General features: G+C 41.4%; 2 protein-coding genes across 3 annotated transcripts; one reads left to right on the top strand and one right to left on the bottom strand.

Annotated features, from left to right (window-relative positions):
* Positions 1 to 173: 173 nt before the first annotated feature.
* On the top strand, positions 174 to 1,384 carry LOC6631105 (uncharacterized). The gene is made up of 2 exons (XM_002053190.4): positions 174 to 1,014; positions 1,105 to 1,384. Exon 1 carries the CDS (start codon positions 174 to 176, stop codon positions 888 to 890), a length of 717 nt encoding a protein of 238 aa, XP_002053226.1. The 3' UTR covers positions 891 to 1,014; positions 1,105 to 1,384.
* On the bottom strand, positions 887 to 15,372 carry Fbxl7 (F-box and leucine-rich repeat protein 7). 2 transcript variants are annotated; one of them, XM_032437884.2, is made up of 5 exons: positions 14,905 to 15,372; positions 3,261 to 4,129; positions 2,022 to 2,852; positions 1,772 to 1,951; positions 887 to 1,705 (listed from the first exon to the last, which is right to left on the bottom strand). In XM_032437884.2, the coding sequence occupies exons 2-5, from the start codon at positions 4,054 to 4,056 to the stop codon at positions 1,170 to 1,172; spliced, it is 2,343 nt and encodes a 780-aa protein (XP_032293775.1). In that variant the 5' UTR covers positions 4,057 to 4,129; positions 14,905 to 15,372; the 3' UTR covers positions 887 to 1,169. The 2 variants fall into 2 exon arrangements, with proteins under 2 accessions (XP_032293775.1, XP_032293783.1); XM_032437892.1 differs by lacking the exon at positions 14,905 to 15,372 and adding an exon at positions 10,018 to 10,169.
* Positions 15,373 to 18,325: the final 2,953 nt, after the last annotated feature.

Here is an 18,325-nt window from a genome sequence, read left to right on the forward strand (position 1 = left end):
TGCCGTGTGATGGGTAGCACTTTGGTTAGTGGTGCTAGCCAATGATGTTTAGTGTGACCGTTCATGAGCTGTGGGGGACCGTCGATAGTAAAAAATACCCGATAGTTATTGGAAATTTAAAATCTTTTGATCAACATTTGCAATGAAATTAAAATTGTTCAAAATTTATAAAAATGGTTAAGCCAAAAACGGCTAAATGGCAGAAAAACTACGAGAAGCTTGTCCAACAACAACATCTTGGGCAGGTGAAAGCGACGAACTTAAGCCACCAGATCCATCGGTTATTGATCAGACACGCAGACATAAAGCTCAACATTGCACAGGATGGTCAAAAGTATGCTGAGAAAATTGAAGCGATGGATCATTTGCGCCATCTAGTGGACAAACTGTTGCACTCAAAAAAACTAAAGCTGACTCCCCAAAAAAAGGAAAGCCTACGCAAAATGAAAATGCAACTTCCTTCCAGTTCGCTATTGAATCGCATCAGGCTGATGGAGTTGTTGGTAAAGCTGCCCAAAAACTCTGGTAGCTCCGCAGGTCTCCATGTCGATTGGCTGTGGTATTGGCACGGAAAGGACATCAAACGGCTAAAGAGACAAGAGCGTGGACTGGATCGGCTCAATAAAAAGACGCTGCACGTCATCAGTGATATCCATGATTTGCAGTCCATAATCAAATATGTGCAAAAATCCCAATCCTCCAAGTTCCGCATCAAACCCGTCATCATGCGCAGGCACTGGCTGGAGCCCACCAATCACGGTTTCGATGTGAAGGCCACTATTGCCACGACGAACAAGAATTATCGCAAGATGCTAGACGTGCGTCCTCGTTTTATACTGCAGCATGTGCCAAAAATGATGCCCAATATGTATAGTTATCTGGATAATTAGGGGGTTATATGAAATAATTTATTATGCAAGAATTAGTCTAAAAGCCGCGCTACTTAAATGCTAGCTAAAAATGCTCTATGGCCTATTCTAATCCTCTCCAGCCATATATACAGCAGCCGCTTAAGTATGTATTTACAAAATAACAACTACAACTAACAATTAACATTTTGTGTGTGTGTGTGTGTGTGTGTGTGCATGTATATATTTTGTTTAGAACATCTTTGCTCATATGGCCTGCCTCGTTTGCTTTAACGTGTACCAGCTTCAGCTTGGGATCCCTCAACAGAAACCTGGATTGGTATGCTCAATGATGCAGCGCTTGCAGTACTTCTTGACCGCCCGATAGCCCTCGATGGATATCTGGCAGTCCTGTATGTTAAGCTGCTGCAGGCCGCGACAGTAATAGGCTATGCATTGTACGCCACGGTCCGTAATCATATCACAATTGCGTAGGCTGAGCTTTTTCAGGTTCGGGCAACTCTCGGCGAGCGCGCGCAGACCCGCATCGCTCACATCGCACTTGCCAATGTCGAGGGCGCGCAAGCGGGGGCAGGAGCGTGCCAGCACTGTGATGGAATCATCGCTGACTGCCTCGCAGCCGCGCGCATTCAAATAGCGCAACTTGTAGCAGCGGCGTGCAATGACCTTCAGGCCCGCATCAGAGACTCTCTCGCATTTGGCCACAGATAGATAGCGCAAGGCGGCGCCCAGCTTGGCCAGCTCGTACAGGCCAAAGTCCGTGATGTTGACGCAGTCCGAAACGCTTAGCTCCTTTAGCGAAACACAAAAGCTGGGCACAAACTTCAGACCCGCATCTGCATCATGGAATTAATGAATTGTTATATCATTCAATTAAGTTTCTGGCAATCACAATGTGTTACCTGTAATTTGAATGCAGCGGCGCAGATACAAATACACCAGCTGTGGACAATTTTTGACCACAATTTTGAGGCCCATGTCATCGATGGCCATGCAATCGGTCAGGTCCAGATATTGCAGCAGTAGACGACGCGGCGGTTCCATATGCGGATTCGGACTTATGCTGCTCACCTGACTACAGCCTGTGTGCGTTGGGGGTAAGAATATCTGTCGCATTCAAAATTGAATTATATTTTATAAGCTCCAACTCACCCGTCACATCTAGATGCTGTAGATTGCTACACTTGGTGAGCGCCTCGACCAGCGCCTGATTGGACACGCCCTCGCAGGTCTGCAGCTGCAGATGCGTCAGTTCGGGACAGCGACGCGTGAGCAACTGCAGACCTTTGTCTGAAATGCGACAGCCATCGGCGAGCATAACGCGTTCCACCTCCGGGCAGGCGCCATTGCAGCTCTGTCCGCACAGCTGGCGGAAGATCATCTTCAGCGTCTTGTCACCATTCAAATGCTCACCGCGCAGCGTGATGCACTTCCAGAGTACCGGACGCCAGGCGAGCTGCTCGAATCGTCGACAGACGCGTGCCACATTGCACAGCTCGCAGCTATCCAGCCAGCTGAAAATGCGTACAACGGCCTCATCGGGCAGGCGGTCAAAGTAGGGCCCGCAGCGATAGGGACCCTTACGGTTCCAGGGTGGCGGCCCAATGGCTGTGCCATTGACCGTGCCGCTGCTGCTGCTGGTCAATCCACGCCGCGGAGTTGTTGTGGGAGTGCTGCTGGTAATGACACCTCCGCTGACCACGCTAGGGCTGCTATTCTTGGGATTGCTGCACACAACAATGCCACCCGTGCTGCTCGGATGATGGCCAGTGGGCGAAGGCGACACCAGCGTGGCATATCCTTGGTCCAGGCTAGGTGAAAAACGACCCATATTGCACAGGCCATCGGATAGACTTTGGACTTTGGTGTGGTGATGGTCCAGCTGGAAGGCATTGGCGGGCGAGTTGGTGCTGCGATTTAGCAAATAACGATCCGAGCCACTCGTCTCACTGGGACTGGAGTTACGCGGATGATGCAGACGTTCTATAAAGATAAATGAAGAGAATTAGAACTTTGTAAGAATATTTCTTTCGCTTGCAGCCAAGCAAAGACAGAGTACTAATTTTCTAAAATACCTTTTGTAACAGTAATTTGAAAAGGATAAGAAGCGGTAGCATTGCCATATTAAATACCCTTGCAAAAATATGACGAGACTTCCTATATGTCCTTATTGTATAATACCCTATGTCTAATGTTGAGGCTTTATCATGCAAACCATGTAATAACTCTTTGACTCGTTCGTATAACACATTACATGACAAAGTTATATCTATTGAAAGGGTCTTAAATAATAAATACCAATAACACAATTGTAATACCCTATAAAGCAAGGTCAAATTTTGTAACCGACAGTTTGGCTATTGGCATTCGTATGTCTCCATCTGTACTCACCTGGCAATCGCTCGTTGCCGCTCCCGCTGCTGTAGTCCTCCAAGTAGTAACGCTCGTTTTGGTACTGGCTGGCTTCGGCGCCCAACGGCAGGGCACGCAGCGCATTGCCCAGATACAGAGACTCCATCTTCTTGTCCAGCAGATACTGGGCACTGTTGCCATTGCCCAGCACCGTGGGCACACTGCAGCGTCCGCCTTGGCCTTGTCCACGTCTTCTACCGGCGCTGGCAGCGCCTCCAGCGTTATTGTCGCTGGAGTCTTCGGTGTCCGCGCTATTGCCATGCAGCCAGTCCAGTGTAAGAAAGTTGCGCGGCTGCGGCACAGGAGCATTGGTTCTGGTTGCCGGTGCAGGCATTGTCTGCAGTTCCGGGGATTTCTTTGCTTGCGCATGGCGGCCCACAGACGCGGTGGAGTGTGCGCCATAGTTGGACTGATCATGCCGCGTGTGCCGGCCACGCAGCTCGAATGTGGCCGCCTTCTGCTGCACCATGTGCAGCACAGCGGCCGTGGTGGCCGTTGACGATGGCGTCTGCTGGTCGCTGTGCGGCGTGGAGCTGCGAGAGGCTAATGGATAGAGCTCCCCGTTGGCGACGGTGTCGTTAACATTGTGGCCCAGATTTGGTGATTTGCGCGACATCTTATAGGCTTGCGGGTCTAACGGACTGGAGCTCAACGGATGCGGATGATGGTAGTGGGCTGCCGCCAGCTGATCCCGCACCCCATTGCTGGTTCGCCCTAGCGACGCCAGCGGACACTCCAGATCTGTGGCACGTCGTGTGCTCGTCTTGTGTGACATATTTTTGTTTTTCGGCACGTTTTGTATTATTTATTGTCTTTTATACAGCGACCTTCGCTTTGGGGCCAGAATTCTGCAAAAACGAAGATGAATAACACGTTCTTAATTATTTTAATATTGTTATTTAAGCTGCATTAGGAAAATAAACATTTGTATTTTATGAACGCATCTGTAATGAGGACCAAGGATGTCAACCGGTTCTGACAATTGATTTTTACTTTGAACCAGGTCTAAAACAAAACTTGAATCGAACCTATCTGCTGACTACGTGACGCACGGACTGATTGACTGGCTGACTGACTGATTGACTGACTAACTGACTAACTGGCTGACTGGACTGACTTGCTGACTGAATTCACTTTTTACTGATTGATTGATTGACGGACTGGCCGACTGACTTTACTGCGTACTGACTGACTAACTGATTGACTGCCTGACTAACTGACTGATTGACTGAGTGACTGACTGACTGATTGACTGACTAACTGACTTGCTGTCTGAATTTACTTCTTACTGACTGACCTACTTATTGAATGGCTGACTGATTGATTGATTGACGGACTGGCTGACTGACTTTACTGCGTACTGACTGACTAACTGATTGACTAGCTTAGCTGACTGACTGACTGATTGACTAGCTCAGCTGACTAAATGATTGACTAACTGACTGACTGACGTACTGACTTATTGATTGACTGAAGTACTGACATACTCACTGACTGACTGACTCTGTGCACAATTGAACATAACATTTTTTTTTAAGTTGTAGAGCTTAAAAATATTTAGTAATTCAGAGAGCTTCCGGAACTCTTGCCATATACGTCTATATGAATTTAAGTGCTGTAAAATTGACAATATTCATGTTATACTCGAAGTATTTGTGTGGATGCGCAATCGAGCAATGGAATTTAGGTCATTGATAGTCATAAAAGCCAAGTAAAATAAATAATAATAGAAGTATATAGAAATTATATTTAGCCTGAGCCTCGCCAGTCGTTGGCTTCATTGGCCATGGGAATGGACTGTGCGCCGGCTGTGTGGGCAGTTCAAAGTAGGTTTCCAACGACTCCGGCTGCCAATTATTAGAGACATACTTTGTATGCGTATGTGCCCACCTATTTGCAAATATATTTTTTTCTCACTGCGTGCCACACCTTCGAGTGGATCGAGTGGATTTGACCTTTAAGATAATTCAAAGCTAAATTCTAGCCAATTTATGTTGCTAGCTTAAAGCTGTGTTGAGCCCACTGCAGAGAGCAGAGATGTGGCCAACATGATTAGCTATTTAAATACGGCGCCAGTCTTATATTTATTTGGCTGACATTGTTAACATTTTAACAATTAATAAGCAACACGCCCACGCCTTCTATAAATTATACAGTTGAGATCTTTTGTGTACTATTTTGTAGATAGTTTTGCCTTGAAATGTGTAACGCACAGAAGAAGTCTCCGATCCCATAAAGTGTAAATGTTAGGGATCAGAATTACAGTCAAAATAACTATGCAAATCCGACTGAACTGTTTCCAGGCAAACTGTCTTGATTGAAGAACTGTATCGCATAAATATATAGAAAATGTTATTCGAAATTTAATTTTTTTCATAAAAAGATATCTTGACCAAACTTGGCTAAATCTTATATGCAAAATCTCAAAATAAGTGTTTCTATGGAATATTGGTCTTTTAGCCAAGGCTTTTTAATCTTCTTGTTTTTTTTTTTCTTCAATTTAGGTTTTTTTATGTTGGTTTCTTTTTCAGACACACGTATGCTGTCATATTTCGCTTCCTCGCGACTCGAGCTCCATTCATTGGCCGCAGCTTAAATATACTACTATTTATTTTATTTATTTATTTTGTTTTTGGTTTGGCAAAAAACCAGTTTGAAGTGTCGCTCGGAACATTGGAAACCTAATCACAGGCCAGGCGTGGGCTGTTCTACTCTTAGTCCGTGGCCATCTGCAGCTGGGCCTGGCCTGAAAGACGGCTGCTGCTGGCAATGTGTGTGTTGGTGTAACCTAAGACCTTAAAAAATGATGTTGAAAGTAACCCAATTCGGCAAATAGAACCAGGGAGCAGCCATAAACATGACCATGCGCCACTTTAGTCCCGCTTGTCTCTATAATATTTGTTTAGAGGCAGCTTTGCATAATTTGCCTACATAGAGACAAATATCTAAATAGAAAACAATAAATTTATTTGAATTCATTCTTGCTGTGGACTATGGTTGGCATTTTGGGTTGGGCCGTCACGGCACACACACACACACACACACACACACCTGGAGAGCTGCGGGAACTGTGATGGGTCTTTCATTTGCCTACCTAGAGAGATTGTTTTGGGCACACTTTGGGACGCGTAAATCAAATGCTGCTTACAAGTGGCTCGATCTCGGATCTGAGGTGTGTGTGTGGCTTTATTTTTATTGTAATCAAATTTGAAATTAATTTTTTTTTTCCAGCTTTGCCATAAATAAACATTATAACAATAATAACACTGGGCCGCATTCGAAAGGCCAAAGCAGCTGAGCATTCGAAACAATTCCAAAAAAAAAAAAACCAACAAAAATAAAAATAAAAAAAAATACAAAAATATGTCTTGTCATTTGGCTTATGGCAGCTGATTAATCTTAGCATCTCCCCCAAATGGACGCCGCCTGTCGCGCCTCAAATGGAATGTCGCTCAACTGGTTCAAAGCAAAAAAAAAAAAAAAAAGAAAAAACGTATTCAATAGAGCCAAGGAAAAGGCCCAGAGGCACAGCCGCCGCCACGACAGCCAGTTGACTCGAAGCCGAGAGATCTTCTTGGTATTTGCTTACCATAATTCAAAAATAGTTGGCACCAGAAATAATTAATAACCAAATCAGTTGCGTGAGTACAAAAGTGTCAAATAGCCTATTGGCCAACACACAAAATACAATTTGCATAAATTTACATTTGTTATTTGTCACTTACAGCCACAAGATACATATTTATTCATTGCTTTAAGGGGCTATCGCTTACACATGTTCAACTTTTACTCTTTACTTTGATTTTCTCTGCGAAACTATTTGTTAGCTTTGACAGTGCGTAAATCAAACTAGTCTTTAAATAATCATTCTACGATCTTCATGATGAATATCATACTGATCATGATGATGATGTATGAAGTATGTTTATTGAACTTCTGATAGATGTGCGCAAACAATTAAAATATTATTAAAGTTTAATTAACTATCAGTACTTATACAATTTTTCATAGCATCAAATCGAGTTATAGAAAAGTTTATGTACAGATCTGTATTTATTTTATTAAAAATTACTCATTTTTTGCCAACTTTGAAAATATTTCTTGAACGAAATATACATATAAGTTTCAAAGTTGGGTGCACTTATAAATTAGGCATGCGCTTTGTTCTCTTTTTGTAAAGTATGGATCACCTTATGAGCGGGGCTAGACGCTGGCTATTCAATTAGGCCGCATATTTTTCCGAAGCCAAGAGGCCAACACTTGAGTTGGCCATTGTAGACTGGTCCTCAGATGCCAAGCCTCTCGGCGGGCTCAACGAGCAGCAAGCACATAAAATATGACAACAACAAGCACTAATTATTTAATATGCTTAATGAACAAATGTCACCACGGTGGGGGCCACGTTGGTGCTGCAACCAGTGTGATTCACATTTATGCTGACACCACTTCACAGTGGTTCAAAGCTATTCGGATTTGTGTGGCCAATTCGTGTAACTAATTACCGTATAATAATTCATTCACAAAACAAAGGCTAACTAAATATTGTAATTTTTTAATTTTGTCAATTTATGTTTTAATTAATTTATTTATTAATATTAAATAAGATTTCGACTTTAGCTAGGATTTGAAATAATAAGATAAAAAACGTTTGAGATAGATGGAGATTGATTGAGTAATTTCCCATAATTGATACACATTTAATAGGTCTTTAACACGTTATATACTTTCTGTATAATTGACATGATATTTGATATACATCTGCCCCACTGTGCGGTGTATAAAATCTAATAACTGCTGTGCTTGCTGTTTGTGTGTGTTGTTCGTTGCCTGCACATGGCTGAAATCTAACGCTAACACAGAAATTACTTGGCGCCACAAAACAACAATAACAGCAACAACAACAATTACAATTACAACAACAGCACACATGCCAATGGAGCCCGGCTAGGGGCACCTTTTGGCCTCTATGGCTTGGCACGCTGAGCGCCTGGCCCCAGTCTGGCCCGACAATCAACTATGTGGACGAGTGTGTGAGTGTGTGTGTGTGATAGAGTATTTGTGTGTGCATGAGTATCTGTGTGTGTGTGTGTGTGTGTGTGTGTGTGTGTGTGTGTGGCTACCGTGTTGCAATTTGCGCTCCGTGGGTTGCCTTTTTGCATAGTGTCAATTTTGATTTAGCAAAATATTGCAGTTGCCGCTTTGCGGCTCTGTCAGCGCCCCGCCCGATAATTGCCAGGCAAATGGACTCCTACATATACACACACACACACACACATACCAACACACACACAGACATCTAAAGTGGACAGAAAGTGGGTGGCGCTGACAAGTTTTTGAGAAACAAGAAATATTTCTTGCAGCCAAACAAAAAGTGGGTGCAGCTGCTGAGTCGCTCTTTTAGCTATTTTCTAAAATGTCTCGCAGAGAATGCAATTTGTTTTAATTATAAATTTGCCTCTAAGTCATTTTAGTTTATTATATTTATTTTGTTAAATGAAAATGTTTAGATACATAAAGAAGCTACCAACAAATCATGGTAAGGAGTTAATACAGCATTTCATGGAATATTATGAATACTTAGATATTAACATAAGTCTTCATATATATTTTGTTTATTTTGTATATTTGTGAGTGAAATATATGGTAAATATATGTAAGTTCCTTGGCTTGTCATTTTGCTTGAACGAACTCTGCGGCGGCTTTATGTAAATGGGCATACAAATTATTGAAAGTTGTCGAGACTTTGACACAGTTAACGTCTGGAAAGAGTGCGAAACGGGGCTCGAAGCGGATTTTGGAATGTGTGAAATGAACTTACAAATTATGGAAATTGTTTATTTCGATTGATTTATAGACGGACACAACAATTTGGAGCTGATTGCCTGTGTATAGCTCATTAGAAGCAGGTCTGAGAAAGTCTGAACGAGTTGCAGAGAAGAAAGAGAAGAAAGTGTGTATAGTAGATTCTATTTATATAGTAAATGAATATTTATAGGTATAAAAATATTCTTATGTTTATTATTTGTAATAATTAAATAATTAATACCTTCGTGTCGAATTATGTGTCAATCACAATTCTGTTTTAGCTTGATTTGATTTGATTTATACGAAATCTAAACAATCTGAAAAACAGTCAACTTTCTCTCGGGATCATTATGATTTGTAATACCCCACTTTTGACCACCAATTGAGAATATTTCTTTAATGATTCTGTAGCATTTTTATCATTATCTCGATTTGAATTTCACTTTGTGTCGGCAGGCAGATTCATTAAAAATATGCAAAAAAAATCTTTAGCCCAACTAATTAAACCGACGCTTATATAATGAACCGTGAAGACCATGGGGCGAATGCCCTTTGCAAGCATTTGTGCCTCGCAATGGTTTCCTCCCTTACACGCAGCATCGCGAGACCAATGGATGAAATTTACCTGTCATTAATCAATGGAAAATAGTTACAAAAATCTCGCTATCTCTCTCTCTCTCTCTCTCTGTGGGTCTTTGCTGCTGTCTTGTTTGCTGCTATTTGCTGGGGGAATAATTCAAATTCCAATGCAAAGTCAAAGCAGACGAACCAGTTCGTTGCTTAAGTCTTTTGTTTAATGACCTAAATTTCCAACAAAGCGACAGGCGCAACAGTCAACTGTGCATAAACGCCACTTAACCCAAAATGTAATGTCCAACAAAACAAAATAAATCACAACAAGCCCAAAAGAAACAACAAGAAGCAGACTTACCGCAAATTACATGCTGTGCGACAGCAAAAGCAACAACAACAACCACAAGAACTGCGGACGTGAATGATGGCGCATCTAATCCAAGACAGCGCATAAATCCAGGCCAAACTTAATCCAATAAAAATGTCGACTAAATGCAAACGCGACAAATGCTTGACGAACGAAACGACAGCGCTAATTTATTTAAAAGATTTGCCCGACTTTTGCACAGCATGCGAAGCAGTTAGACATATAAAGAGACAGACTGAAAGAGAGGAAGAGACAGCGAGAGAGAGAGAGAGAGAGAGAGAGAGATCGCCTGACACTAAAATTTTAATTAAGACAAAATATTTGAAATTCTAACGATGACGACAACGAGCTGACTTCAACAAGCCAACAATTTGCCGCGCGCAATTTTTCAAATTACATTTCATTAAAGCGCGGCAGAGCGAAAGAAAGTAAGAAACAAGCAGAAGCCGCCAGCCTGATGAGCAAGTGAAGAGCAAAGACACATAAAACAAGAAAGCCAGGTAAGTCGACCAGGAGATACCTCAGCACTCACATGAACACAAGCTACAAGTGGCTTGGCTTCTTCTTCTCGTTACCATGCTTGGAAAATGCATTCTTAAATGATTTCGTTCTTTTTGTCTTCCGATCTGTATAAAAATTGAAGATTGGTTGTAGGAATTGAAGAAGGGTTGTAGGAATTTCCACCTGCATGTGTAGAAATGTCGCAAAAAACGTTTGTGTGAAACTTTTTCGATCGGATTCTTGGGTGGCAAATGGGGGTCAAGGGTTTATTAAATTAAAGTTTATTCTTCAGCCTCAAGATTCTCAATACAAGACATAGGCGGAAAGCGTTAAGACACTTGAATCTTTTTTCGATCGATTCATTTAAAACATATCTTTAAGTAGAAGTTTACTACAGAAGATTGGCTAGACGATTGCTTACTTAGTGAAAGGGTAATATCTAAAAGTAAAGAGTTCCACGGGCAAGGCCGGGCAATACCCGCTCGTGTGTGTATACAATACGAGAACTTACATGCTATGTTTGGGTTATCTAGCTTCTAGAATTTTCAAGTTAGCTGTAAAACTAAACGTTGCGATGAAAAATCAGAGAATGCTTTCTGTTGCATGTTGCATACGTTTGCCATAAGCAATATACCCCTTTCATCCGTTTTCAACGGGTTCAGGGTATAAAAAACGAATGTAAAGAACCGTTTTGTCTGATTTCTGCTTCACACACATACACATGCAACAGAGATTTCGATGCTGAGAGGCAGCAACGGCAACAGGTTATCTGTATCTTTGTATCTCCTGCTGGTTGCCCGCATGCAACAACGCCCGCATAGGGTGACTTTTCACGTAACACTCTGTTTTCTAATATGCCACACATAAATTGTGTGTTTCTACAAATTAAAACTTAAAGTTCAGGCGGCAGTTGCCCAGAACCAGAACAACAAATACTGCTGTTACAAAAGCATACAACAACAACAACAACAACAACAACAACAACAATAACAACTATGTCAGTCACTTGGCAACATTGGCAACTAGCAACGACAACATTCCAGCTACCTTCGCTACCCGCCAGCCGCCAGCCGCCAGCCGCTCGTCGCCCGTCAACCGGCGTCCGTTTGCCGTCGCCCGCTCTCCCACCAACGACAGCTCAGTAGTCATCAAGCCCGTAACTAGCTGCAGCTACAAGTTGCCGTTTCTAATACAAAACTGTCGCTTGTGGCCGTGAGAGCTGCAAAACTGCACTGCAACTCTCTGGGCTCTGGCTCTGGCTGTAGCTCTGGCTGTGGTTATGGCTCTGTCGCTGCTCAGGCCATCTCAGACTTCGTCTCTGGCCAATGCTGGCAACAAAAATTGTAAAAAATACATCGCATTGCATTTGAGTATTGCCTATTGCGCCGTTGCAAGCGCTATGAAATCATATATTTTATGTATAGAAAAAAGGCATACAACAAAAATTGTAGACAATAAAGTCAATACAACAAATGGCTCACAACGAAGAGCATGCTACTCTATCCGTTATAAGTAAGCGTTATTTATTTTTTCGAATAAAATATAAAATAAATTACAGAATATGTATAAAAAAAAACTGAACAAGTTAATTTTTATAAAAATGAATTCTGAAATTAAAAAAAACATACAACATTTCGTTGACAGGGATTCATTATCTAATTAAATCAGGGCTGCAAATTCAAGATACAATTTTCACGGTTCCAATCAATTCCCCCTTCTATTAACCACTTCTACCAGGTTTTATTCCAGCCTATATTTGCTATAAACTTTCAAAGCTTTCTATTAAACAATTCAATTTACAACTGAAAATACTTTTGCATATGTACAAAATTCCCGCTAATGGATGACCTTCAAGTGACCTTCTATTTGAAGCCAGTTTTCTTACAAATTAAGTTTTGGTTCGGCATAAGAACTAATTAGAGATTTAAGGCTCAAAAAATAGCCAATTAACCAAGAATTATCGGTATATACATGTGTTTAATGAAAGTAAGCCTGGATTTAATCGATTGAGACTGTGAGTAAAGATTTTAAAGATTGAAACAAATACAACTATGGCATTCTATATCCCTTTTCATATTGATGCATTTTTCAAGATTTAATGAAAAATATTATTATTATATATTATAATACTACAAAGATAACAATTTGCCTGTAAAGTCATGGCTTGCACTTAAATAGTATAATATATAGAAATATTTTTATTTTACTCTGTAACTCTTTGAATATTTGAAGCCCTTTAATAACCAGAGAAAAGATGGCACAAGCTTTAATCGCTTTTAAGATTAGTACTTAAATACTAAATAAAACGTTAGCTCATTATATTAATTGGACACACATCAATTTGCAAAGTAGATGGCATAGTTATCAGGCTCAACAGAAATGTTTGAAAGATTGTTGAAAATCTCATAAAATCGACGCGCGGCTTTTCCATGTCAGTGCCGGCGTGTTTGTCGATGTTGTCGGCTGCTTTTGGCTTGAAAGCTTTTTGGCTTGGATAGCCCGTACGAGCGGAGCACGGTGGGGGAGGCATTGCTTTGATTGAGGCTGCGGGCCATGGCTGACTGGACTGGAACGGACTGGCTGGTCGGCTGCTGGCTGCCTGGCTGCCTGGCTGGCTGGCTTGTCATTGCAATGCGCATATGTTGACATTTTTTTTAAATACTTTAAATTGTTGGTAAATGCATAAAATGGCTGGCTCCCGCCAGGCGGCCAAATCTTTGGCCTATGATATTTTTTGTGAGCAGATCAAGTTTGTCGTCTAAGTCTTTTGTTTAGCCAGGCACATTTGGAAAGCTGCCAAATGGCAACAGAGCGCAGGCACTTGCTCCCTGTTGTTGTTGTTGTTGTTGTTGCTGATGCAGATGACGGGTCTATATTGATATAATGACGTTTGGCATGGAAAGTGCTTTGCCCAAATGTCATAAAGTTATGTCAAATCATTGACAGATATCAAATTAACAATTTATTAACATTTAACCTTTTGCAGCGGGCAGCACACTAAATAATTGCCATATGTTTTCCGCGTTGAAACTGAAAACATTTGGCACACACACACACACACACACATGTGCCATATGGCACAGCATGGGGTGCGCAAATACAAACGCACATTAACGCACAGTCAAAAAGAATGTTGGTGCTCCGAAACGAAACCAAAATTTGAATATTGTCTTCGGTTTTGAAACGGAGAAACTATCCAATTGAATACACAAGTTAAAATAAACTTCAATTAAGTGAAAATTTTTATAAATATTTACAATTATTAAAGCGAACTAAACTATGAAATGGTCCATTACTTGAAATAACTTCTGTTAATCAGAGAGTCATTAAGAGTTTGTGTAAGAAACTTTACTCATAAAAAGTTTTAATTAAAAATGGAATAATACAATATTTTTGCTTTAATCCGTTGTAAAACCTATCTAAACCTATCTTGTGGTATCAAATGTAGGCAATTTCAGATTTTCAAAGTTTACAAATTCTAGAATAAAATAAAATCTAGGCAACATTCTCCACAGTGCATACTTATAAACATATACATAGCTAATAATATAGTAAATACTCGAGCATTTGCATTTTGCTGGTAAGCGAAAAGACGGGCCAATTGGGATGTAATTTATGTTCTGATCAGATGGCCAATGCGTATTATAAAATGATATTAAATGGCAATAATCATATCCTATGTCTGGCTGAATAAATGGCCGCTAATGAGAAACCAACTAGCATTGCTGGCTGTCTTAATGTTTATAACACATTTCGTGAATGTGTGTGTGTGTGTGTGTGTGTACCAGTTATGAAAGCAAAAAAATAAAAATAACAAAAAAATACAGCATGCAGCCTGTTACTTATAATGGGCGTCTATGCAGATCAACCAGTTGCTGCAGCAGCACATACTGAGGCTGTCTGACTTCCTTTACGTAAAATTTGCATGCGAAATTGCCAGGCGGCCAGAGAGAGGGTGTACCTGTGTGTGTGTATCTGTGAGAGCGCGAACGAGTTATGGGCAAAGTGGTGCATATATAGAAAACGACAACAACAGCAACAACAACAATAAATACTTCTTCGAAGGTGTGATTTTAATGTGACAAGTTTGCAACTGGTTTGAGAATGTTGCACAGTCGCAGCGCATTGCAACTGCTTTGGGGCAGATGCGTAATAATTTAGCAAGTTAAGGCAAGTCTAGGATATCCGTGTGGCCACAATTATATCTTAACAATTTTACACACACACAAGAAAAATAGCTTAAGCATTTTTTGCGTTAACTGAAGCCACACAAAAACATAAAAGATGAAGACAAAGAGAACGAAGATTGGTAGAGGCACACAGAGTAAGAGAGAAAACCTGAATTTGAATTGCAATTTAATAAATAGCAGTTGCTACCTTTTTTATACACGTCACTCGTTTAGTTTTCATTTATGCATCGCACATCTTTTCATTATTTGGCAGTTTTTGCGGCTCCATTGAATTCCGTTTTATATGTGCGTACGCATACATACATACATGTGCATGTGCATGTGTTTTAATTTCCTTTTGCTATTCAATTTCACACAACTTTTCTCTACTTTATTTTTATTGCAAGTTGGGCTCGTGTGTGTGTGTGTGTGCTCGCATCTTTCACTGTGGCTCTTTTACTTTGCTTTATGTTAACTTTTTTGTTTTCTTTTTTTTTTTTTTTGCTGCCTTTGCTTTGAGCACCAGCACACCACTACACGGACACACTACAATACACTCACTCACACACACGCGCAGGCCAGGCACGCAACGTAATGCGGCGCCTCAAGATTCAGTTTCATCCGCAACGACACTGGACGAATTACAGCGCACGTCAACAGGTAAATGGCAACTGAGCGTGCGGCCAGCGCGTCCCTCTTTCAGCGGCGGCCATGGTGAACATGGTGTGTATGTGTGTGCGCAAGTGGCTGCTCTTTGCGTATGCGATCAGAGAGAGAGAGAGTAAGTGAGCACAGCAGAGATAAAGAGATTTGCGCTCTTTGTTGGCCGGCGTTGCCAGTAAAAACCAAAGACAAAAGTTTGTTGTCCAGCTTGCGGCATTGAAATGTTTTTTTAAAAACCGAATATAATTATTATATATTTTATATTCATTAATTTAAAACAAGGATTCAGATAAATAATAGTAATAATAATAATGTATGAAACGAGTCTTATTGCGCATTGCTTTTGGACTCAAAAACTGTGACCAGTGACTTTCAAACGGTGACTGCAGGATGAATCGATTTTTGTAATTTTGTGGGCCGCGGTGGGTGTGACCGCAAATGTTGGCTACATGTTTAGGATAGGTCTATCTTGACTCTCTCATTAAACAGCTTTGTTTATTTTGAGACAACTCTTGCATTGTTGAGATGCAAGATGTACCCTCTCCGGTTCAGTTAATGTTTTACTATTGCTAGTCTAATTCATGAGAAAATTGCACATAAATAGTTGGATTCATTGTTATTTTATTTATGCTTTCAGTAAGTCAGATATTTGCCATAGATGCTGCTGCCTCGACTGGGATCGTCTGGTGAAAATTCTGTGCTACTTTTGCAATGGCCACCCGTTTGAGGTGGGCACTCAGTTGGCCATGCCATTTCACCATGGCATTAATAAATATCCCCACAGGCTGTCATCAAAGAGAATCAGTTATTCGAAAGTGAGCGAGAGAGACAGAGACCAAGTGGGCAGCAGAGAATAACAGAGTAACTGATCATATAAGTGTGTGTAAAAAGATAAAGGTATAAATATTGTTATAGTGCTCAGTGCCAACAAATACAATGGAATGGCAACAGTTGGAAAAGAGAGCACAAATCAATATGTAAATGTGTCTGAGTGTGTGTGCATGTGTGTGTGTGTGTGTGTGATGTGTGCTCTGCGAGTTGGATTACATGTGAGCATGCGCAGTGAACGCCTCTCCCACCGATCAGTCGCTCGCTTTGCCTCTTTTGTTTGCAATGGAATTTCTTTCTTTTCATAAACATGTTTCGAGCGCACATTCGCTGTTGTTGTTGTTGTTGTTATTTTTGTTGTTGTTGACGTTGTTGTTGTTGTGGGCTTATTACAGCATTTATAAGGCAGGCAGCTTGGGCAGCATTTGTTGAAGGAGCGCGCGCTCAACCGCACACACACACACACACACACACACACATACATAAGCTAAAGTGGCATAAAACAAGTTCATACCACGGCTCTGGCTCTGACGCTGGCTCTGACATCGGCTTTGGCTTCTTGAATGACTGCGGCGCAGGAATGCAGTGTTGTAAATAGCTGCAGCAGCGACGACGTCGACATTGTTGGCTTGGCTTGGACGCAGAATCAGAGCAACTCACAGCCAGAGTCCGCCAAGGCAGCAGATCGCGACAACGATCAGAGCACAACATACAAAGCCACAGACACAGACACAGCCACAGCAGAGCCAGAGCCAGAGCCATGGCCACGACAACGGCAGCAACGGCAGCAATGAAAATTGCTGAGAGCGCCCCGAGGGCTTCCACTTGGACTTGGACTGGGCCTGGATCTGACCAGGTCTTGAGTACGGGCCATTTGCTGTTGCCAACAACATTGACCACGATCGATAACACTTACAGCCACACACACACACACACACACTAGTCACTGTTTATGTTTATGAATTGTCTTGCAGATATTCACATCGGGACGGGAATACGGAATTATGCGTTTATCTTAGAGGGTTAATACATATATATATATATTTTGTTTTTTTCTAGGCCTTGCATTGTTGTCGTGTGGTAATTAAATCGCAAGAAGCTGATAATGATGCAGCCAACACAAGCGTAGTCGGGCAACAGCAAAAGGGCTTCTCCGCTCCGGACTCATACTCACAATTACAGACCCAAATATGCCCTCTAGGAAATTATTCATGATAACACAGATTGCATTGATTGATTGCGCGCGCGCTGGACCCGACTCCGGCTCGGGCCACAGTTGCCCTCCTGGTAGCTGGCACTCTCTCAGCCTGAGTTATTTGAGCTATTAAATGTCTGTGATTTGCCCATAAGTTACTGTTGCGATCTCTAGATCAATTGTTGGCAGCCCAACCGCTGCCACATGTGCCTGTGCATCTGCGGTTACTGTGCTCAATACCACTTGGGTTCATCTCATTTTAAGGCAAATTATAATACATATATTTATCTAATTGAACGAATAGAAAAATGGACATTCCATAATTCTCAATTGGCCTCTCGCAATTTATAAATTAATTAAATATATACAATAATAATAGAGGAATACGATCTAATCATTTGGCCTTGTCGGCACTTAATGACACATTGATTAACTTTAATCTAGCTGAAGGCACTAACTCGTGAGCGTTTAGCAACTTATTTTTGGCCAGCTTGTCAATATTTTGACTATACTTAAAATGAAAAACAGACAGCGGCAAGTGCTACTGTCAATGGCAACTCGCGAGTATTTCTGAGCCACTCGCAGAAACCCTAAAAATATGCACTGCTCTTTGGTGCTTTGTTTGTGTAGGCATTGGGCAAATGGGGTATATGGGTTCTGAAGCAGGCATCTCAGATTACAGGGTATAATAGTTTCTTGACAACAAACTGACTCGATCTAGCCCTGTCCGTCTGTCCGTCTGTCTGACTGTTGGAGAGACTTAAGAAACGTACTGGAACCCCTACATTTGGTATGTGCTCTCTATATATCCAGTCCAGTTTTATCTTATTATTCCAAATATTGCTCTACTTAAATGACAAAAGGAAGAAAGTTTGCTTGCTATTCCTGGCTGGGCTTAGGGTATCTGTTGGTAGGGCCGATCCGACCAATCCACACTTCTTTT

This window comes from Drosophila virilis, chromosome 2 (assembly GCF_030788295.1).
Source record: "Drosophila virilis strain 15010-1051.87 chromosome 2, Dvir_AGI_RSII-ME, whole genome shotgun sequence".
Lineage (NCBI taxonomy): Eukaryota > Metazoa > Arthropoda > Insecta > Diptera > Drosophilidae > Drosophila > Drosophila virilis.